The following is a 23,416-nucleotide window of genomic DNA, read 5'->3' as shown; positions in this document are numbered from 1 at the left end:
TATAGCCATGATATGTTTATAATATTTTGCCCATGATATCACAGCTAAGTAACAAAAGCTAAGGAACACAAAAACCAGTTTCTAGGTATGACTTCACCTCGCGACTCCCGTCATGACATCGCCGCTCACATTGCCCCGGCGTCCCACCTTCCCCAGCCTACACCCCGCGCTCCACAAGTACCCGCCACGTCGCTTTTGACTAATAGTTTCCTTTTTTCCCTCTCCCAGGCACCCTCGGACTGGGGGAGCTGCGATTTCTGTGACGAGATTTGTTTTTTCCCCACTACGCCAGGACTCATCTGAACGGTAAGAGATTTTTAGCCTGTTTCCTTCACTCCTGGTTATTTGACAAGTGCTTGAAAACCCTGTTATAAACAATCTCTGTAGGAAAACAGATGATGTCGTACGATCACAGAAGGTAATTTTTTCAAGAACCCAACTTTTTGAGCGTTTCCCAGATGCACCGCGTCAATCTTCCTGCGTTTGACTATCTCAGCTGGTTTTCCAGCCCGGGCGTTTCGCCAGGCGGGGCCGGACTGCCCCTCGTTGTCACTTCTGTTGGATGGCACTCACCCCCACTCCTGTTATTCTCAGTTTCGGGACATTTTCTAACCACTGGACAGGCTCCAGCGCCGAGCACTAATAAGTTGCAGATTGCAGCACGTTAAGTGTGTGTGTGCACGTGTGTGTCAGATCAGGGCCATGGTTTGTAGGAGCCGGGGAGGGGGGGGGGGGGGTGTGAAAAACAGTAGTTCAAAAATGCTGCCTACTCAAATTGACAGAAAAGTGACCCCTGCACTTCATCAGAAATTCCTGCGGACTGACAAAATAAAGGAGTTTGCTTTTATCACACACAGTAAGACTCATATGGAAAAATGGAAACACTACATCACTCGACCTTAGGTTGCCCCCTTTTCAACCACAGATGAATATTATGTATAAAAACTGTAAATCAATTTGAAATGTATTAAAGGAGATTCTCTTTTTCTGTATTAAAGGTAATACCTTTTAATCTCTAGATTTATTTTGTAATGTCAAGTAAATGAGAGAGACTTCATTTCCGTAACTGCATTTTGTTACTCTTAAGTGCATCTAGCATCTCTGCATGGTGTTCACATAATTTCCTACACTTTGTTGCATCAGGAAATAATGAGCAAGCATCACTTACCCAACACTGAGTCACAAATATTTGCCTACATTAACAGAGCATTAAAAGCCATTTTAAACAACTTAAGGAAATTGTGCTAGCCTTTGAACTGTGATTCACTACTATGAGAAATTAAGAAACTTTTCCTCTTCTAAGGGCAAAAATCAGCTGCCGCAGCCTCCTCGTAATATCACGAGGTCCAAGAGCAGACTTTCCTCTTACAGATCCCTACACAATGGATGTCTTTGCTTAATGAAGCTACTTCTGAAATTTTCCTACACTCAGTGCTGGGTACTCTGAAATTTCAATCTTTTCACATCCTTGAACTCTCATCAGCATTTTTTTTTCCAGACTGTGTCAATAAAATTGATTACTTGCAGTTCTGAACTCTGTTCTGCACATGGAAATAAAACAATTTGTTTTAAAGTATTTTCTGAAGAAGCAGAACTTGGCAATCACACCTACGAGATAAAAAAAAAAAAATAAAAGACAAACCAACCAAGCAAGCCTTCCCCACAAAAAGCAAAACAAAAAGAAACCTCTCCAGCAAACAAAAGGGAAGCAAGCCCTGATTTTATCAGGGCAGCACCGCCAGCTACATTCCTGACATACACATCATCAACCTCACCGTTGTTCTCCTGATTGATATATCTCCCTGACGGATATGAACAATCTTTTCGGATCATTAATATGTTCATTAATTTGTTATCAATTCCAGCTCGCTGTACTTCAGCCGCTCCGTGCCATGGCTCGAGAGTGCCTCGGCAGCACTGGTGTGATGGCGGCCGAGGGACCCCTGACTGCCCAGTTGTCGAGATGCCTCATACCTACAACCGATCTGTTGCTTTTACAAGTTTAATCTCGGTATTAAGGAGCTGATTGTGGAACCATGTCGCTATAACATCTTCAACCCAGCTGTACATCATATAAACCGCTATAGGAGGGGGCAGTCTCCCATCATCCCTAGCAGCAGTGCATACCTTTAACTCCCTAATCTGTAATACTACAAAATACCGCTCTCATTTCTTCCCCAGCACAAGTGGACTACCAGCAAGGGTCCAACAGTGTTATTCCTAATTACCTTTTTTTCACTCTTGATCCTGTGGCGCTCATAATTAGTTACCTGGGGCTGCAATCCAATTTGAAGTGATGACAAGAAAGTGATCCATGAAAAAGTAATAAGTTAAATCCAATTTCAGCCTTCCTCTAATTAAATGCACATGGAACTAATGACTCAAACCCTACCATTTCAGTGATAATGGTAATTAGCGAGGTGGGAGTCACTCTCTTTTTTCAACACTGTAGGTGTAAACCACAAGGTAAAATGGCAGGAGCACTCTTAATTACATGTGTCATTTTGTCAGCAATTTACACATTTCTGACCAGTCAGGAAGGTTTCATTTGTTTTCCCCGTCCCCGAGGTGGGTAACACACAGCCGGACTCCGGCACGGCCAGCCCCATGGCCCAACCTGCCTAGAAAGCTTCCTTGTTTTCCTTTTTGTAAACCATTATTCTCTAAATGTTTAATATCCAAGCAGAAAACCTGCTAGAAAATTATACCCAGTGTGCTCTACCAAGACAGAGAGCTGGAAATGAGGGGTCCTGGCTTAGGCTTCTCTTTTCAGCTTTTGCTCCTCAGCCCCGATGACTTTATAAGGTGCAGATGCCAAATCCCCAAATACCCCAGTGGAACCCGCACGCCTCAACACCACTGAAGATCTGCAGCTCTCTGACCTTGGGCAAGCCACTTAATACCTCTCTGCCAGGGTTTACACAGCTATAAAATGAGAATAACCATATTTGCTGATAGTACCTCACACCGCTAGCTCTCCCAATACATTGGTATTTTCCTAGAAGCCGTGGTTTTTTTGAATCATGCAATTACAGGACAATCATCGACTTCTTTCAGAAAAACAACTGTGTTTGTCACCTTTCTGCTCAGGCTGAAAAGCTGGAAAAACTGAATACTGAAGGCTTTCAAAAAAATATAAGAGGGCAGCAAAAAAAGGCACACAAGCTTCACTGAAAAAAAAAACGTTAGTATCGAAATTTTCAAGCTGATCATGTAATTTTGTCGACCTGACTCAGGTTTTGTTCTGTTTGTGGGGTGGATGACATGTGCACTTCACAGGCATATTCCAAGAACTGACTAACAGGTATAACTGGGCTCAGAGATGAGTTATGGGTCCTTTGGCAGAAACCAGCAAAACTCAACTTGGCTTTCTTTCCAAAGTCATAAACAAAAAAATAAAGATTCAAGTGCAATTTTCATAGATAAACTATTTAAAGTCTGCAGAAGTGAAACCTCAACCCAACTAGAGGTGGTGGCAAAATTCCCATTGGCTTGGCTGAGGCCAAATTCAGATCGACTCCCATTTTTAGCAGTGGAACAGAGAGACACTCATACAAACGGAATAAGTGCACTTGAAAATTTATTCCCCCTCCCAAATTATCTGCTAAAACATAATTTCTCTGCCAGTTGTTGCATTTACCACTATGTAAAATGAGTACACTGCGTGTAGAACCTGAGGCTACATAACCTGGTCCTTGTGTGCTCCAAGCGAAACAGAGACAGCCCTTCCCATCACCTTTCAGTGTTCATTACATTGTTGAGCTAATCATTTAGAATTTCATAAAAAACCAATAATAACTGCCCCCAACACTAACGCAATTCTTCCTCTTGCCGTCTTCTATTTCCCAACATACTGGGAAGAAGTATTTAGACAATACAGCGTGCAAATTACATTCTACAAAAGCCCAGCCAAAAGGCTGCTTTAAAGAGCAGCGGTATGCAGAGGCGAGGACAGCTCTGTCCTCTTGGCCTCCCCCAGTCTCACCCCGAAAATCTAAACCAAACCCAAATTCTTTTCTTGGCCATGACTTAAAAGGAATATTTATTTGCTGTTTTGTCAACTGAAAACAAAAGTTTCCATCTTAGTAATGACATTATTTATTCTCTCCAAACACACGGAGGTTAACTACCATAGAACAAATCTCATTTAATCACATAAAGTCAAGTGATGGGTTTCAATTGTGAGATACTGACTTGGGCATCCTAAATCTGTTTTCAGTCCAGTCTCCAGCTTTCAGCTCAATGCAACACATAACATTTACGCCGTTTTTAAAAAAATGGTATTTTTAGTATTGCCAAAACACACATGCACTTTTACTTTCTTGGGGGAAAATGTGTCTCTTGATTTGTTTCCAATCTGTGTGCTCTTGCCAGCAACTAAAATGCTTGAAGAACAAAAATGAATAATCGTTAAGAGCATCAGCAATTAAAGCTGCAAATTTTAATCAATACATCTATTAATACAAAGATATATTTATCTTGGCCAGGAAAAATGTGCACATTTTCAAAATCCTCAGCATACCTGGCCTGTTAAATTATTTGTTTCAGAGACTCAAGGAAATCCAATGTCTATGGCAAATATATTATCAAACATGCTTTAGTCTTTTTTCACTTCCAGTAATTTTTGTGGGGCTGATATTTTTTATACTCTTTTCCCGACTGCTGGTTACTAAATCCATTCCTTAACTTTCAATTTTCTTTTGTTTGTGTCATCAGGCTGTGAAACCAGAGGTCACTGCCAAATATAAAGCGCGGCAGTGTGAGATAGGCTCAAAATGTGAGTCATCGTGTATTTGGAGATTTATTTTTTTTCAACTATCAGCAGAGCACATCTCCACTCCCGTGTCCAAGTTCTTACACAAGAAATAGCTCAAAATTTGGTAAGAGCAGGTCTCCAGGTAGAGTTCTCAAGGTCAAGAGACCCCACAGATGGTCGCTGGAGCCCACTGTCACGTGAGCACTATCAAAGGCACCATGGCCCAGCACAGCCACGATGCCAGGATATGTTTAAGCACCACAGCTATTTGATCAGTGAATAAAGAAGGAATATAGGGAATTATCCATGAGGCGGTAACAGATTAGCTACACAGCGTACACTAGATTAATTTTCCACACCGGTCTGTGGCAGTGGGGTTTACATGACAAAGGCTGCCAGGCGGCGCTGGAGTGCAGAGCCCCAGATGGAGGGGGCTCTTCAGCCCCTGTGGGACCGCACCAACCCCCCCACCCAGGGCTCCCACCGAGCACCCGACCGGCAGAACCGGCACCCCCGGAAGGGCAGCCCTTCCCCTGTTTCACGCGAAAGCAGCTCCCCAGCACTCCTGCTAGGGAGCTTTGCACCAGTGTCCTCGCCAAGCACAGCAGAGATCGGCAACGCTGACGATATTCTTGTTATGCACGAAGTCTGTTAGTCGGAAAAAAAACCTCAGATAACTGCTATTTGCTGTGGCTATCGAATGAGACACCTATATTTATAAACGGAGTGTAAAGATGACTCGCTTCATTATTTAAGCAAACTTTTTGAAAAATGGGAGCATTTCCACCACCCTTGACATTTATTCTACATAGTGGCAGCAACAGGTATTGCCACCCAACTGAGGGAGTGTGGGTGCTTGCACGGGTGCAGTTATACCCAAAAATTCTACGCCCAGAGCCACCATTTCCTTTCACCAACAGATTTTCATTGCAGGGATGCACTCAGGGTCTGTTACATTCTAGAGAACTTCCAGTACATTTAAGACCACAAAAGTACCAGGAGTGAGGAGGGTGGAAAATAAAAAAAGAAGACTGGGCAGTCATTTGAATCAGTGAGTGACAGGTTGGGCCAGGTCTCTGTATACATTAATAAATTAGAATTTTAATTGTGTCTCTGACTGCAGGAGCTGCTCCAGTACTTTAATACATACCAACAATCGGCTATGTTATGGAATCCGCAATGTGGCCTTCACTGTTGACCTCTGCAACACAATTCCCAGTCTGACTACGGAAACTGTTTGGTTTGATCCTTTCAACTTATTTGAATCCTGACAAATAAGCTCACAGCTGAAAGGTCAACACAGTCATATTTCATCCTCTGGAGCTATTCTTAAGACATCTGCACAACAAAGCACTTCTTTTAGTACCTGACACTGGACCTAGCCAGCACACTCTCTCATTAAAAATGTCCCCAGTGGAAGAGCCTATTAAAAGGCATATGGATCAGCTATGGATTTACCAAATAAAATATTTTTGAAAGCATTAATGTAACTCTTTGGATTATGGCGCTCTACACTGACAATAAAACGTATATTTGCCCAATGACAAAATGCTTCATACTTTCCAAAAGCATAATAGCTCGGCTATAAAATGTGCAAGGTGTTGTCCAGCAGCCTGAGCACGGCGGCGGGAGCCAGGAACTCTTGAATCTTAATCCTGCCTCCAAACCCAACTCCCTCTGTTATCCTGAGCAAGTCACTTAACCTGCTTCCCTCCGTTCCCCAATCCAGAACTGGGATAATACTACTTACTTATCAGACTTTCCTTCTGGGGATGTTTTGGAGATTAGTATTTGCAAAATGCTTTGAAGATGAAATCACTACACGGAAGACAGAAGTCGTCCACGCTGGGCCAAGGACTGCAGTTAACAGCTATTCCTCGCTCGGGCAAAACTCCCCTTGAAGTTCCCGTCAGCTTTATTCAGGTAAGAACCCCAGGATCACGTCCTCTCACTTCACTGTCAAGGCCCTTAGTGAAGCTGGCTTTACCTTCCAAATTCTACTACATATGGAAAGAGTCTAGGATCTGTATTTTTGGAGGAAAATAATCTGAAGCGCATACAAAAGGCAAGAGAAGCAGCAATGCTGTCAGGGAACTCGTGGTGATAGTATATCAAACTAAAAAAGAAATTAGAAAGAGCAAAACAGACATGAGTTTGACAATGTGCTATGACAACAAGCAGGAAAAAAAAAAAAAAACACAGAAAGATTTTGGGGCTACAGAGGCTGAAGCATCAGATACGAAGAGTAAGATAAGATAAATGTCCCAGCTACAGGGCTTTGTGCGACTGCAGCTGAACTGCTATATTCAGTAACTTATTATCAAAAATATAGTGACATGCTGCAATTGCAAAGAGAGCAGTAATAAAAGCAATAACCAGCTGCAAAGTGGTCAGGGTCTAGAAGTGCCAGTTTATGAAATACATAAAGAACTAGATACATATAATTTGCCAAAACTGGCAAGTACGTGTTAGTATCTCAGATGTTTGAGAAGTGTGAACACGAGGCAAGGCAAGGGACTGACTCAGTATTTATACAAGCAGTATTACTTGGAGCAAGAGGAGGGAATTAAAGTGGAAAGTTTCTGAGCGTGTGCTTTGTTATGGAAAACCATCTGAAGGAAAATACTAGCAGTCCCACCACCACTTGGGATTTCTAACACTAGAATAGGAAAAAAAAAAAAAAAAAGGAAAATGTGATACATGACCTAATAGGTCTTTCTTGTCTTTAACTCCCGTGATTGATCCCACAAGACTAGCAGAATGTACTCCAAAGCCGCCTATGTGTGCACATGTCTTCTGTTTGGGAATGCTGTATTGGTTTTAGCTTTCTGAATTCATAAAAGTACAAAGCCCAGTAATATTTAGATTTTATTTCTGAAGATGTCCATAAATCAGCAGACAATAAAAGAGGAAAAAACACACTGATGATATGATATCCTAGTATTTCCCAATATCCTTGACACTGCAAATCAACGGTTTGAGTGAACACAGACTACAAATGGAACAGCAATCAAACAGAAATGTTAATGCAAATCTCCTATGCACACTGACAGGGTAACAAAAGCTATTCCATTTTGTCATGATCCAACCCTACGGGATGCTAATAAAAGTACACGCTCAAGATTCATAAATACGCCGCGAGTGGGATTTTCAAGAGCATCTAGCACGGGTCCTCACACCACTTCCATCAGCCACAATCGCTCTGTGGACTTGGGAAGAAGCTCCTCTAGGTCCCATCCCAGTGTTCACAAGTAAGACACACTTATTCAGGTTTTACAAGCCCCAGCCCCTCACAGAGTCACACAGGCTCCCCTTACCTGAAGGGCTGGCTGTTTCTCATTCCTCTTCGGAGACTTTAATCCACTAACTTGTTGCTGCTGCTGCTGTTGCTGCTGCTGTTGTTGCAGTAGAAGCTGCCGTGCCACCTGGAGAGCCTGCGAGGAAAGAGGTTTGAAAATTGAGTTTACGCTACACAGGGCATGGGGAGCCACGCACACGGCACAGGGTCAAACCTCTCTTGGTCATGGGGTACCGCTCCACTCCAAAAGCACCTTCACCGAGAAAAGCAGTGGCTTCCACAAAAAACAACTCAGTACTCGCACACAATGGGGCGATATCCCACTGCTGAATTTCCCATTTTGACTACGGAGACCAACAGCAGCACCTGAAGTTCAGCTCCTGCATAGGAACCTCAAGTAACCGCAGAAATCCCGGTGGTGAGCACTGCACGGTAATCTTCCTCCCCTGATTGGGGTGGCTCGTACCCCTCCTTGCTACCAGGCAAGCTCATGTGCTAAAGGCTGGGGAAGCTGTGAGGAGCTGGAGCAAATGCAATGAAAAGTGGGGACAGCATCACACCCCTCAAAAATCACTAAGCAGCAGGGACTCGGATGGGAGGGATCAGAGAAGCAAAGTGACAGTGTGCCTTCATGGGACAGAGGGGCAAGGGACACAATCCCAAAAGCATGAGCAGAACATCATGTGGTGGTGGACGACTGCAAAATTTCATGCAAAGCAAGGGAAAAGTGTCCCCCAGCACTAGAGCCCACTGCCCCACGAGGCCTGATTTCTCCATCGGGTGGGGTAAAGAGAGGAAGAGATGAAACACGGGGGAAAGCAGGACAGGGAACAAGTCCCTGTCCTGGCTCCCTCCCAGTCAGGGGACCGCAAGGAAGAGACAGGTCCCTGCAAGATGGGCTGTGGCACAGCTGAGGCTCCGCTGGCGAGCCCCAAGCCTGCTGCTCCAGGAGGATTCACCAGCGCCGGACTCGGGATTTCTTGGTCTCCTTGGAGACGTTCAGTACATGTGTAGGTGGAAAAGTGGGAAGGCTGAAGACTTCATTAATGTAAAACAAGAAAAATAGTCCCTTTGCAAGATGCCTACACGGAAGGAGGGATAAAGCCTTCCCCACTTGTACTGTGTGTGCTCTCTGAGTGATTTAATTAATACCTATTTAATTAAGGAGTCGGATACACTCTGGGTTTCACTTGCTTCTCCAAGTTGCAAAGTGTTTCAGTGCGGAACTGCCGGGAAAGGTTTGACACCAACGACTGCAAACTCCGATCCGCCACCCCCCAGTAGAGCCTTGTTATTTTACAGCCTAGACCCATCTTTTTACTTTTGAAGGGACATTCAGCAGCCCAGGAGGCTGAAGAACCACTGCTGAAGGCCCGCACGCCAGGGCAAGTGGGGAGGAAAGACCTTAGTGCGCTCTGGCAACGAGCCCTCCTTTCAAATTTAATAACAAGTCTCCACTGGATCAGAAAAACTCTTTAAGGGAGGATGTGACTTCCCACGGAGCTTGGTGCGATGAAGGTAAAATCAGATTTTTGCATTTCAAGCTGGTTGGAGCTCACTGCACCTGCAACATCCCTAAAACGGTCCATGTCCCTGCGAGGGGTGCGAGGAGCTGCCGGGCACAGGGACATGCTGGGGGGGCAGCGTCTGTGCTACCACACACATAACTGCACCTGTCATCAGTTCAGCATCAAGAACCAGAAGACCCTACAGCCTACCGGTTAACACAATGCAACAAAGGAAACCTTTATGCTAAGTATAACTAAAAAAAAAAAAAAAGTAATTTTTATTAAATTAGCTTATTTAGCTGTTAAAGCATCTTCAAGGGTGGGCAGAGGCAGCAGAAATAAAACCCACAAGACTTAAGGGGATGGGCAACAAATACTCACCTACTTAACAGGGGTGTTGTATGGCTTATTTAATTAATGAATACTTGTAAAGCACTCTGAGTTGCTCAGACAAGCAGCGCTATACAGTACAAGCGCAACATATTATTATGTATTATTAAGACTGGCTCTGCAGAAGAATAATTCCAGGTAAATGTGCAATCAAATGATCATTTTAGTTCCCAGTAATTAGATTCAATAGGCCAAAAAAACCACAGAAGCCTTTCTTTAATCATACACTAAACAACCAGAACATCCCTAACCTTTCAAGCTACAGCCTTTTTGAATAAAACATCATCAACTTATAGATATTATTCCAAAAAGAACCAGTCACCATATGTGTTGTCTCTTTGAAATACAGTTGCTATAGCAGACCCTGCATGCATTTCATGTGATATGATCATATTCTATCCGTTCTGGCAGCTGAGAGGTTGCACAACTAAAATTGGCTGCCAGAAATTTTTGAAGATCCCCAGAACAAGTAGCCGTGCAAGAAACGCCTGCTTTCTACTGGAGCTGGCCACGGAGCTCTGGGCAGCTGCCACCACCAGCTCTCACGTTCCTGGCCCCACGTCGATGAAGATCTCTGCCCTCCGGCCAGGCTCACAATGGCAAGGCTCTGATGGAGCAAAGCCAGAGCTCCGTCCCCACTCCACCCCACATGCACAGCACCCACAGCCCCAGACACCCACCCCTGTGCAGGCGTCTCCACTCGAGGTGACACTCACACCTCTCTGCTCCAGGTCTGGCTGGCACTTGGCTCTGAGACCTGGTGGGACCAGCAGGGGTGAGAGGAAGGAACCAGCATGGAGGGTGGAACAGGGAGGGAAGGATTAAAAGAGAATGCGAGTAAGAAATGAGTTGACTAGAGGGAGCATCGTGGATACAAGGAGAGATGGACAGGAGCAGCAAAGGGAGAAAAAAGAGGGGCAGGCACAGGTGAGATGGCGGCAAGCTGACAGGTCAGGGGATTGCAGTTTGAAATGGCATTTCCCATGTCTCTTCTCTCAAGATTTCGCTCTTCTGCTTATAAATAACTGACAGCAATAAAAGCTAAGCATCAGACAAGCTTGGGCTGAAGATGTGGAAGGCTGTTTATAGCTCAGATCTGGTTCTTACTGAACATCTGCATCAAGTAGCTACTGCATCCTTGGTGGTACAGCAACCCAGGGATCCCAAGCCCCTTTGCCTTTCCACATTGCCCTGCTCAGCCTTTCCTCTCTCCAGCCTCAGACCAAGCGCTACCCCTGCCAGTTCGAAGTCTCAACTGCACTCCTTAAACACAACGGGATGTGTAGAAGAAAGATGGCTAGTTCGGCATGGGAAGCACCAGCCCTCTTTCCTCCTTTCCTTTCTATGCAAAGCACTTCAAGCTCATTTGGAGTGCCTTCATGAAATTGATTTGCTGATCTTGGTTCAAGCCCGGAGGACATCTGCCCTCATTACGCCGGCACATCCCGTTTAATCCAAGCTGACAAGCGTGTCACCTCTACCTCCTTTTCTCTGGTTCCACACAGGAACCGCTCTCGCGTGGAGCCCGTGGCTGGATGCCGGCGTGGGAGCCCTGCTGAGGCTGCCGATGCTGCACAGCGCTCAGCCGAGGACAGACCGGGAATAATCTGAGAGTGAAGTCAGTCCCACAACCTTCATCAGCATGGAGATTCGCAACCAGGCCTGTACATTAATAAAGCTTCCTGTGGGAGTAGATGTTGCCTTTGATTTGCATGTGAATTCAACGCTAGTGAGAAGTGCCAGACTGTCAGACATGGAGACCAAAGTCTCTTATCTTTCCAAAAGCTTCTGTAGCAGTTTCCCCACATTTCCTTAATCATCTGCCTTGTCCTCAACTTACTGAACAGGCAGTAGAGAGTAAAGCTGGACTTGGTTCAACTCCTGCTCCTGCCAAGTCCTGAAACAAGGGTGCCAGGACTGTTTACTGCTAGCCAACAGCTCTGCTAACGTGGCCCTCTCCTCACGAGCGGGTGCTCTGACATCTCCAAGCTCTTTTCACACATTCCTCCCCACTGCCGTAGTTACATCCTAAATCTCCACCACGTGCTTGCACTTCTGCAAGTGAACAATTGCCGGGGCTGCAGTGAAACAGCTTGTGTTTGTGAACCCAGGCAACTGAGTTCTCCTTCACAGGACCAGCAGGTAGAGACACCAGGACCTCGAAAACCACAGAGGTGCTTCAGATACCTGGGACTGTGATTACCAGCAACTGCATTACAGCCTATCCGAGCTGTTCAAAGACCCTGAAAGCCTGGTCATGACTCCCTGGGACAACACGGACGCCAGTTCTGGCCTCCAGCAGTTAATCACACAACATCGGCAATCGTCCTCCTCTCTGCACCAAAATACAAATAGGAAATCTTCCCACCTACTGAAGGAAGAGGAAGAAAAGCATCCCTTAGCAAGCCACCTTCTGAGTGCCATGAGTTTGGTCACTATCAACAGGGATCTGAAAGGATGACAATCAGTAAAAGGCTCACTACCAACCGAGTCATCTTGATTCTGCTCGGTGTGACGCCTAAATGCAAGATACAGTAAATGAACTCCCGAGCTATTTTCTTATCCATTAGGAAATCACCCAGAGATAAGGAGATTTCCTGGCGTAAAACACAGATTAGTAAAAAGGCAACTGAAATGCTGTACTTTAGAGACATGGGTATTTGGGAGCCAACACTGGGTGACACCTAACGCAAAAAAAATTTTAACAGTACATTCACTGAGAGATGAATCAAGCCTGTTTCATTCAAAGATGCCACAGAGTAAGTGGGAAGCCCCATCGAAAATCCCTCTCCCTCTGCTTAAGGAAGTGGCAACCATTAAATGTTTCCCAGCTAGTTAAGCACTGGGGGGTGGGGGGAAGTACACATTGGAGATGACCAAGACAATTTTATTGCAAGATAGACAGAACGTGACTTGTTTGCCCAGCTGTTGTTTGCCCAGAACATCCGGCACTGTTATCACTCGAGTTACTGTTGTAATTCAGCATTTTCACGCAAGAGGATCAATCTTTCGGTTTTACCATCCTCTTTGGGTAAGTTCCGCTCCAAGGGTAAAAACGTAGCCCTGCCTCTGACTTCACATGGCTAGAAACTCCCGATGCGGGAATGGGGCTGGGGAAGGCAAATACACTGGAAAAGAAGGGTAGAACTTTAAAAATAGAAATGCTGCTTGAATACCATATACTTGCTTACAGTAATAGTATATAAGGAAAACAGTAACAGGATCCAGTCCTACGGAGCCTCTTGCTAACTTGTTCCACCGCTGCAGCCAGTACAACAAGGCAGTGATTCTCCAACTGTTTTTCCATCAGCCTATTTCTATTGAAGAAAAAGAGCTCAAGCTCCTCCCTTCCCATCTGCTCCAACCAATATTAATATCAATCAGCTATTAATGAAATATGAAGACCTACAGCCATAATGGGCCTGATTCCTAAGGCCAGAAGCAGCTTGTTTCCACATCTGAGGTTTATCAGGCATGGAAAGACTGATCGAGGGAACTGCAGGGTATATGGAAAGGTACGTATGTTGGAGGGTGTGTAGAGGAGCAACAGACATCAGGATGCAAAAGCAACTGGCATCCTGTCTCGCTCCAATTCCCAGGGCAGTTGGGCAGTAGTCATCTGCCTCTAAAATGGAGAAGCATGCATGCAGAAGTTGCAAGACGGGCACAAAACTAAATCCCGTGTGTTTTTACAGATTCCTAAGGATTTTGGGCCTTTCCAGGTGGACAAAGCTGCCCATCAGGAAAGCAACTTGAGAAAGGAGCAAGGAACTGTTCCCAGAAATTAGAGATGGTCCCACAGCCATCTGAAGTGTCCAAGCAGTAAATCTGGAAAGTCACTCCCCAGCCAACATCATCATCTGTCCGTTATTTCAGTTATGGTCATTAAAAAGCAAAACAAAATACAACAAGCAGAGAGAGATGAGACAGAAGATATTTTAAAAGCAAAATCTACACTTGGAGCAAACATAACGCTACCCCAGTCCCAGGCTGCAGAAGTGAGAACTTCTGTGTTGACCTCTGAGCAATAACAGGTAGCCGGATCCTCGCACAGCTATGATTGCTGCTAAGATTTCCCTGCTGTGCTATGGGCAAAGCAAGGCTTTGCAGCATCAGGCATGCAGTTCTCCCACCATCTATTTTTCCCCAAGTTTCGTAGTGGCTTTAAGCACCGAGGGACCACCTGGTTGGCAGCTAAAGAGGCCTCTCCCATTTCTCATAACGCATGGCCCACCTCTCTGAAAGGTTTCTTGCTTCCATTTAGTCTCACAAGGCAAGTACCTTTGTTTCTCCCGGGCAGGCCAAGGTGGGATTTAGACTCAGACAGCAATGTCTCTTCGTTCTCAGCTCCCATCTGTCCTCACACCCCGCTCCGCTCCGCAGCTGCTCCCAGCAGAGCGGCAAGATGCAGCTCACAAGCTCGGAAGCCCGGATGCACCCAAGCTTCGGAGCTGCTTCGTGTCTCTCCCACTCCTGCCTCCTCTATCTCCTCTCTCCTGCGACACCCTCTTCTCCTGGAGCAGCAGATGTAGAGGAGCGGTGGTAGGAGGCAGACACGTTGGAGGGGAGCCCTGCTGCAGTTCTCCTCCGGCAGGCTGAGGAGCCGCACAACGTGTGGAAAACAGCGAGGAGCGGAGCAGTACGCAAAAAGGAAAAAAAAAGGTGCAAAGCGACAGTAGTGGGTAGTGCTGTTCCTCTGGGAGGAACAGAACAGGGGGAGGTGAGAAGAACCAACTAGAGAGAATAGGAAAGGAACCAAAATGAAGAGGAGGAATAAAATGTAGAAGATGCAAAAAAGAGAAGCAGATGTTCTTGCAGCACTTATTCCCTCTGACATTTGTACCCAGCTCTTTCATCTTCCTCCAGAACTGGGAAACAAGCTGCTCCATGCTCCCTCCCTGTTCCCACCATCCTGACCCTCCTCACCGCACGTCAAAACCAGCCAAGGCCAAGAGCCCCAACGCTGCTCCCAGCACCGCAGCAGGGAAGCCTGGGGATAATGACAAGCAGGACACCGGGCTCAGCTATGGGCCATGGCCAGGACCCAACGTAACCTGGGGAAGCAGCCCTGCTGTCCACCTTTGTCAGCCCTAGATTCAAGTCACCCCCACCCCCATCTCATTCTCTCTTTCCTTGTTTCATTAAATAGCCCTGCTTCACGTACCCCGTATCCAGCGCCACTCCAGAGGTGCAGCAGAGGGATGCTGTGAGCCAGGGGAGATGCTGCTCAGCTGCAGCTCCTCTGCAAGGCTGGCTCCATCCAAGGGGCTTCCAGCCAGCTCAAAGAGGAGAGCTTCAACAACAATCCTTTACTCAAATAAAATGATCAGTTGGCCCTGAAGGCTTTGCTAAAACGCAGCAGGCTGATCCTAGCCAAGTGACTAATAGGTGATTCCCATGCTGGAAAAAGAGAAGGGACCTGGAGGTCCACATGTGCAAACCCCAGCTCACATCCTGTCCCTGCTGGGGGGGGCAGGCGTGGAGCAAGGGAGCTGGCAACATGCCTCATGCTGAAGCATCTCCTAGAATAATTCAGTCATAAGCAAAGAAGATGAATCTTTCTTTTTCTTCCAGCAGGCTAAGTTTCTTTCCTCTGGAAGAGATCCTGGCTATCATTTGAGGAGATCCCCTCCAGGAAAAGGCACTGGAAACAGAAACCCTCTCTTCCAAACCCACGGGTTGGAGCTGCCTGTGCCCCAGTGCTGCTACACTCACTCCTCCTGGGTGCTGAGGTTGCTGCTGTTGGCACTAGGACCAGCAGACTCGATGCTCCCGCCCTGCCACCCCACAGCCCATCCCAAGGCCGGCGAGGTCCTTTCTGCCACCCCAGCTCTGCAGCAGCGGGGACCCAGCCCCACGCCGGGGGACAACAGGGAACTGCCTACAAAACACCAGATTTTAATTCTGTGATTTATTCATGAATTCCACCAACGTGGGGGGGAAAGGCGGTCGAGGTATTTTCTTTGAATACCCAGAGACGCAAGCGGGATGGAAGGGGGCAGGCAGCAGGAGGTCAAACTCAGCAAACCCCAAAAACCTGCGAACCCCGACCCAGCCACAACAGTGACAACAGCTACAAAAATCCCATTCTTGAGGCACAAACGAAACCCTCAGGCGGTTACACTGTAAAAACACCTTCTGTCTCCTCTTTTAGAGAGTCACAGTCAAAACTCATCAAAGCCATTTAAAAAGCATCTGGCAAAAAGTTCCCAAACATTAAAAATGGCTCTCTTTATTTTGGCATGTCAAGATTCACAGCATGTAGCGGTCTGTACCAGCAAGAAAGGAGGGATGGGCCAACACATCCTGGTAAAATGAGAAAGGATACAAATCTTGGCTCCCCATGCAAACTGAACCAGAACTGAACTATGTCTGAGTGATGAAAAAAAATCTTATGGGATTTCCAGTTCGTTTCTGTAGGCTCGAGATCAGATTCTGAACTACTGTGTTTATCCAAAAGTGAACCAGACCTTTGAATATTTGGAGGACTATTCATTGCTGTACCGCATTTTTCTTGGATGTCAAAAGCACGGGAAGTTCTCATATTTTTTTAGCAGAGAAGAGGGGTAAAGGTGGGGGGCAGAAGGAAGAGTGCCTTTTTGTTGCTACAACATAAATAGTATGTTGCATACAGCCGGTTGCGCGCTTCCCTGTGTGGTCAACAAAACAGGGAACATATTTTAAGCTTGTTTTCCAAAACACTGTATGACAAACTTGCCCTCAGAGGCCCATGAAATAAAGCCTCTGAGCACAGACATCTCACCACGCACCATCGGACGCTCGCTGCTGCTGGGTGAACGGAGGAATCAATATGCTGGGGCAGCCCAAATCATGGGAAAATAGTGCTGCAAATCACATATCTCTATTTCAAGACCATGGCACAACCTAGTTTAGAGTAGTTTCTAAAAACCCTAATTTTGTAAGGTTTCGGTAAAGCAAAAATAGGCGAGGTTCAGATAGAAGCGACAAAAATGATTAGAGGCCTCACCAGATACAAGGCAAAATTGATAAGGGTGGAAGTGTTTAGTTTAGCAAGAGATGAGTAAGGGGATATGATAAAAGCACACAAATTGTGACTCGGCCTGAGAAGGTACATCTGGTGCTATCTGCCATTTCTCATAACGCAAGACAAAGGGGACATTGAATGACGTCAGAAAGCAGTAACCACCAAAGAACAAAATTAAAGCAGATAAAAGGATTTTTTTCCTCTTTCTTAATATACAACTCATAACTACTCGGTGGAACTTACTGTCACAGTAAGATATCACCAGTGCCAAGAGCAGGGGAGGATACAAAGAAAGGATGAGACATTTGCACAGATAGTAATGAGAGCATTTACCTTTGGAAAGAAAAAAAATACAAACTAGGGTACAAATATTTATGCTTCAGGGCACGAGCCAACCTTTAATTGCCCGAGGCGAGGAGGAAACTTCCTCCAATGGACAGGTCCTCTAACTGTCCTTCACAGGCCCAAGGATGGCAGCCAGGGCTGGAGAGACCGTGTCCAGCTGGACGCAACTGTTCCTGCGCCTCTGCCTTCTTGGGTACCACCACCCCGCGCTGCTGACACCCACCGCTGGGACCATCGAGGAGCCGCCGGGCACAGGGACAGCCCAAGTCAGCCCCTGCCCACGTCACCTGGCCTCAAGCCGCTCATTTCCTCTTTCTTCTGTGCACCACACTGAAGTTTCAGGTCCTTATTTCACCGGCCCTTCCTCTCCCTGGTATTTCGACTGCCATTTTTACCTCCCTCAAAACTAAACCTGCAGCTTCAGTCCCTGCCATGCATTTGGGCTCCCACCGAGCGCCGACTCCCACCGGAGCCAGTGGGTGAAGCATCCACCTCCTCTCCCGGCAGCGATGCACACACTTGAACACAACTTCAAGATATCAGGCAAATTTTCCTTTTTTTTTTTTTTTTAATCTGGAGCTGTTCCATAGAGGGAACCGACGTCCCTGAGGAGGAGGATGACCCTCCTGCCGATCCGGCACCGGCGGGGCAGCGGCAGTCAGGCGCTATTACGGACCGCGGAGCGCAGCAGCGCGCTGGAACTGACATGCGATTCCGGGAGACAAAGAGAGATTTTGAAAGCCAGTCAGTCTATTAAATTTATACCCACCTGCACAATGTGAAACAAACCACATCTCGGTTTCCTTTCATGTGCATGACAGTCTTAACTTGTTTCTTTTAATCCCATAAAAGCAGCTAAAGCATGCAACATGCTTCCCAGAGATGAGGCAAACCTGTATTTTACTTCCTGACAGTGATTTAGTTTATAGTTGTTTTTTCTTTTTCTATTTTTTTTTTTTCCAGGGAAGATAATGAGCATTGTCCTAAGCTGGTTTTACAAAGGAAATACTACACGCTACATGCTAGACACCTGGCATTTAAAGAAGAATCACATAAACTGACACCATCTGTAACGGACCAAATACAGCTGCAACCCCTCGTGCTGCACAGACACCAGTATCAGCCGCAAAAAGAGATCCCAGCAGCACTCTTCAGGGCTTTCTGCTACAAATTCAAAGTGCTGCTCATTTAGTCAATCGTACCTCGAGTAGGACCAGGGAGAGGACCAGGGATGTGCTGAGGCAGAAATGACTACGTAATAAATCCAGCAAATCCAAAGGGGTGAAGCAGTAATCCATGGAAACGCTCCACACAAGAGGGGGTTTTAAGTGCCTTTAATTCCCAGCTGCAAACCCAATAAGCTGCCAGAAGGCGGAGACCAGCGAACACAAGGGGTTAATGGCCTTGCTAAAGAAAATGACACACATAATTTCCTTTTATCATAAAACAATACGTTTATTATTTTCTGTATATCTGTTAAAGGGCACGGCCTTCTGAGTGGAAAACAAAACACAGCTCGGTCACATGTTTATTTGCTTCAGCTACTCCCTTTCCCTTCTGATAAATAATCAAACATGCCATCCAGAAAAAACAAAACCAGTGAGCTGGGAAATTTGATGGTCATCAAATAGACTAAGATACCAAGAAAAGCAGCCCACTGTTCCCACAGCGAGTTTTCTGCCCCACACCTACACTAACATCTGAGTAAATAACTTCAGTCACTCTTTCCATTTTCCCCATGCAATTACTCCTACTGTTAAACAAATTGTCCTTAAGGCAGTTGCAAACACCATTTTTTTTTCTGCAAAGTAGAACAACTTCTGAACATTAAAAAGCCAGACTAGCAATATATTTTAAAAATATGTTTGTTGTACTTGTGGTTTGGCTGAACACACAGCTTGATTTCTCTCTTGCTCGCTCTCTTTCCTAGGAAGACGGGGGTTTACAGTTTAAAAATTTAAAGTGTATTTGGATCTCAGAGAGGCAGGAAAAGCCTTGAGGAGGATTCGCTTTCACCACAGGGCAGGCGGCATATTTTCCATTTTCTCTTACGTTTCACACTATATGAGCACGACAAATGCTTACCAAACACAAGTTACCTGCTATTACATTCCAGTGGAAGAAACAACCGAGAAATAACAAGTAGTTTTTTAAGCCCCTTGAACAGAGAGGGAAAAATCCAGCATACGTGTTGCAACACGGATTACCCAGAGGATCTACACTATCTTCCAACAACCCCTGAAGACCATTCATACAACAATCATTAATACTGAAAAACTGCAGAGAAAATCCTTCACGTGAGAAGTTAACAACCATTACCCGGCGTGAGCACGCTTTCTCTTTCCTTTTGTAGTACCACAGGTCTAAACAATAGTAATATGAATGAGATAATAGCCATGCTTGTCTCAGCAGCCTGATTTTTATTAGCATGAAATTGGTACAAATATTAGCGAGGCTGGTTCGCAAGCGGTGCCAGAGCCACGATGCAAACAATTTGCGGAAAACAAAAAGCAACTCGGCAGGCTCGCACCTCTCTCTTTTGCTGCCCAGAACAGCAGTCATGCTTCCTTTTGGTTGGGGGTTGCTGTATTGTGCTTTTTGTTGTTTTTTTTCTTTTCTGCTAATTGTGCAAGTGCAGGGAGACACCGCAGCACCCGGCGAGCAGCAGGGACGGCGACACACAGCTGCTCCTGCTCCACGGGGACGCCGCAAGGCGACGGGTGCCCCGGCAGAGGACTTAGTCCTCGCCATGCTCCTCCAAAGCTGGGCCAAAAACCCACCCTGGTTGTCAACACTGCAGTAAACAATCCAAACCGGCTTCTTTTTCTTTAGACCCAAGCGATTCCCCCCTCCTGCACTGCCAAGCTGCCCGCGCAAGGCAGCAAGTTAAAAGTTCAGCCCTGCCTGCGCGCTCCTTCTCTCTCAGCGCTCTCAGAGAAAATGAAGAGTTTAACAGAGTAAGCTCTTACTGTCTGCCTTTAGATTTCCGTCTTCGCGCTGGAGATGCGTTTCTGGCTGTTTCTGTGAAGCGGGGGCTGAAGAATGGTAAAAGATGTTTGAATAAACAGGAAGTGCAGAGCAGCCGGAGCAGGGCTGGAGGAGCCGCTGGAGCGCTGCCCTTCGCCGGCAGCCACCCGGGCTCTGCCTCCACAGTAGCAACCTCTGCTTTTCCTAAATGACAAAGAAACCGCAAAGCATTCCTTCCCTAATTCTTCCCTGGCGAAGCGGCGAGATCGGCCAGAGCTCGCAGGTAATCTCAAGAGTTGGGTTTAGCACTACACCAGGCGCAAACAAACCTAGCAATTCTGCGTTATTAAGTTCCCCGTCTGTAATTAGAAACATGCAGAACTAATTTTGTCCCCAACTAGACCAAGCAGCGGCAAAAAGCACACCTCGCTTCTGCATCTAGGCAGAATCATGTTTGCACATAAGTTCAGCCAAGCTTGACTTTCCTTCCCTCTGCAGTGCTGTAACTTGCTCTCAAAACGGGCTTGTGAGGCTGGCCAGGCTTCAGAGGTATTTTCTCTAACTGCGTGAATTGAGATATAAACAACCACCCAAAAAATGCAACTTGTCTCGGGCGCAGGACTCGCATCCAGCATCTCGGAAAGCTTGCCTTTAGCATTCAGACAGATGCTTTCCCTTCGCCGTCTCCTTCCCCTCCCTAAAACCAACCACCTATTTAACTCAAGATGACTAACTAACCGTCTCCCCACCCAATTATCGAAACCCTGTCTTCTGTCATAGTGGTGACATGACACAGATATTGTCAAGAAAAAGTAAACTGGGGCTGGCACTCCAAGGCAGCTTGTGAAGAGATGAGCAGTCGAACAGCCATATTCAATAAAAAAGAGGAACAGGATTCCTTTAGAAAATGTATTGCTGTTGTGGCAACGTGCTGCTGCCGCTGAAGGGACTGATTTGTTATTTAGCATGTAGTCTTGGACTGTCTGTCATTCTGGGTGCTAATGCTCTGCTAAAATAACTCATTGGGAGCTGTCAGTGGGATGTTTACATAGGCCCCCAATCTTTTCTTCATACAAGGAAATTTTTTACTGGAATTCATCTTCTTTTGATCTCACATTCAAAGCAACAGCAGCTTGATAGACATGCAAGTCTGAAAGCAAATCCAGACGCTGAAGATAAACCGCCAGAGTATGACAGGCAGGAGCATCTAAAGCTTATAAAAATGAAGAGAACAGCATGTCGTCTGAGTATTACAATAGCAGAAATCAAGAGACATATTAGGTGGAACTGATCAGCCACAAAAACAGTTCAAAAGGCAGATCACAGAAACAGAAGACTAAGCTAGGGAAAAAAAAAAAAGGAAAGGTCTGCTCTACAGAGGCATCACCTCCTTTCTGAGTAACACAGCGTTTCCGCTCCAGCATGTAAACTTAAGGGGGAAAAAAGAGGAGGGCTTGTGCCATCTCTACTAACTCAGCAGTTCTTACCTTCAACTCACCAATTAATTTGCCGAGCGTACGTTTCAATTACACGTTATTCAAAGTGAAACAGAAATAGGACACTGTGCCGCTTGTGTCTGGCCCAGCTTTCCCAAGGGGATGGGGAATCGGTGCCTCTTCGTTAGGGAACAGGAACCGAATCCCCCTCCAAGGCCTAGAGGGGCCCTGGGCTCAGCCCCTGCCGCCCGCCCAGCCCCTGCATCTTTCAAAGGGCTGAGTCGTGGGATGCTCTGGAGCTTTGCCTCTGTCTCTGGTGCAGAAATATTAGTTCGGAAGGTAATTTTATTTAAATTGAATTACATGTGCCTCGGAGTCCGCAGATACATACAGAAGATGGCACTTGCCGGGAAACAATTGCTGAAACTTTCACTAGAAACCCATACATTTTTAATTTTTCTTCCCCAAATAAGCTTCTTATTCTAATTGAAGTCAGCAAATATAATGAAAAAGTAATTCTCAAACAATTTTGTACTTAGAGCTGTTTGTTAACAAACACTGAACGAGCAGCAGTGTTAGGTTAAAGGGCAGCAGGATTCCACATTATAATTTAGCCTGCGGTTATTTCTGATTAAGAACACCCTCCGGGACAGCAAAGAAAGATCTTCTTTTGCAGCAGGCACAGCTTTTAAAATCAGCCTCTTCTGCATAATAAAACCAACAGGAAAACTGTGGATTTAAAACTGTATTAACCAATTTGAAGTGGTGCAATCAGTTTATGTCTCGCTTTCTGCAAAACACCATTCCCTGCCTTAGTCAAGTTACAAATATAAAAATGCTTCCTGGATTCTGAAACTGTTGTAAGAAAGTCACCTTCTGTCATGCTTATGTAGCTATCTAATGTGCTAAAGGCTGATTATTTATCTTTAAACTGTACTAGTTTAATCTTTTAAGGTCACCACTAATCTGCTCCAACCTTTTAAAAAATAGCAGCTTTCAAGACTTACTGCTGGAATCACTAAACTCAACACTGAATGTCATTGTAACGGATACACTAGCCAGAATGAGTGCAGTTTTACAATGTAAACACCAAATATAAATCCCCACCTAAATGAGAAGAAAAATATGATCTCCATGCCAGGAGAAATGTCAGTAAATAAGATCAACGCTGTATTATTTCACACAAATATCATTCCAAACCATGCTGCTATTTCTACCTCCTCCCCCGCCCTCCCCAGTGCAAAACAGGCAAAACTTGGGTATAATTTAAAGGATCATTAGGTGCTTTATCTTTTTCCTTCTGCAGCGGCAACTTTGCCTGCCCGCTGCAAAGCCTCCCGGCCGCATTTGGAAGTCACTCTACGTCCAAAAACCCTCTCGCAGGTTATTTTACGTGTGTTTGCTGCACAGTGGCCCTTCTACAGCCTTTTTTCTTTTCCCCTAGACTTCTTCTGGACTTGAATGTCACTGTAGACCTTGAATGTGAAATGGCTTCAAGCTAATTGCTCTAATTGCTTGAAGATGTGCAGGCAGGTGAAACCCGATCCCCTTGGCCATTGTAGAGACCAGGAACAACACAGGAATGTTTACACAGTGGTTTGAGTTTAATAGACAGTAGAGCCGAGTTTCAGACAGCTAGCAAAAACACAGATAATAGGTGACCTCTTAATGTAGCCCTCCTTTTTAAAAACAAAATACAATTTCATTTTA

The 23,416-nt window shown here is 45.7% G+C and overlaps 1 protein-coding gene across 13 annotated transcripts in view; it reads right to left on the bottom strand.

The window, feature by feature from the left end:
• FOXP1 (forkhead box P1) overlaps positions 1 to 23,416 on the bottom strand; it is a 383,077-nt gene that overhangs the window by 104,067 nt on the left and 255,594 nt on the right. For 12 of the 13 annotated variants that reach the window (XM_071813224.1, XM_071813231.1, XM_071813229.1 and 9 more), the window contains one exon: positions 8,074 to 8,190. In XM_071813224.1, the coding sequence (XP_071669325.1) occupies positions 8,074 to 8,190 (117 nt within the window). Of the gene's footprint in view, positions 1 to 8,073; positions 8,191 to 20,272; positions 20,358 to 23,416 lie in introns of those variants that run through there. The other variant, XM_071813232.1, reaches the window with a different exon arrangement.

This window comes from Patagioenas fasciata, chromosome 10 (genome assembly GCF_037038585.1).
Source record: "Patagioenas fasciata isolate bPatFas1 chromosome 10, bPatFas1.hap1, whole genome shotgun sequence".
NCBI lineage: Eukaryota > Metazoa > Chordata > Aves > Columbiformes > Columbidae > Patagioenas > Patagioenas fasciata.
This window is presented reverse-complemented; position numbering and strand designations above follow the sequence as displayed.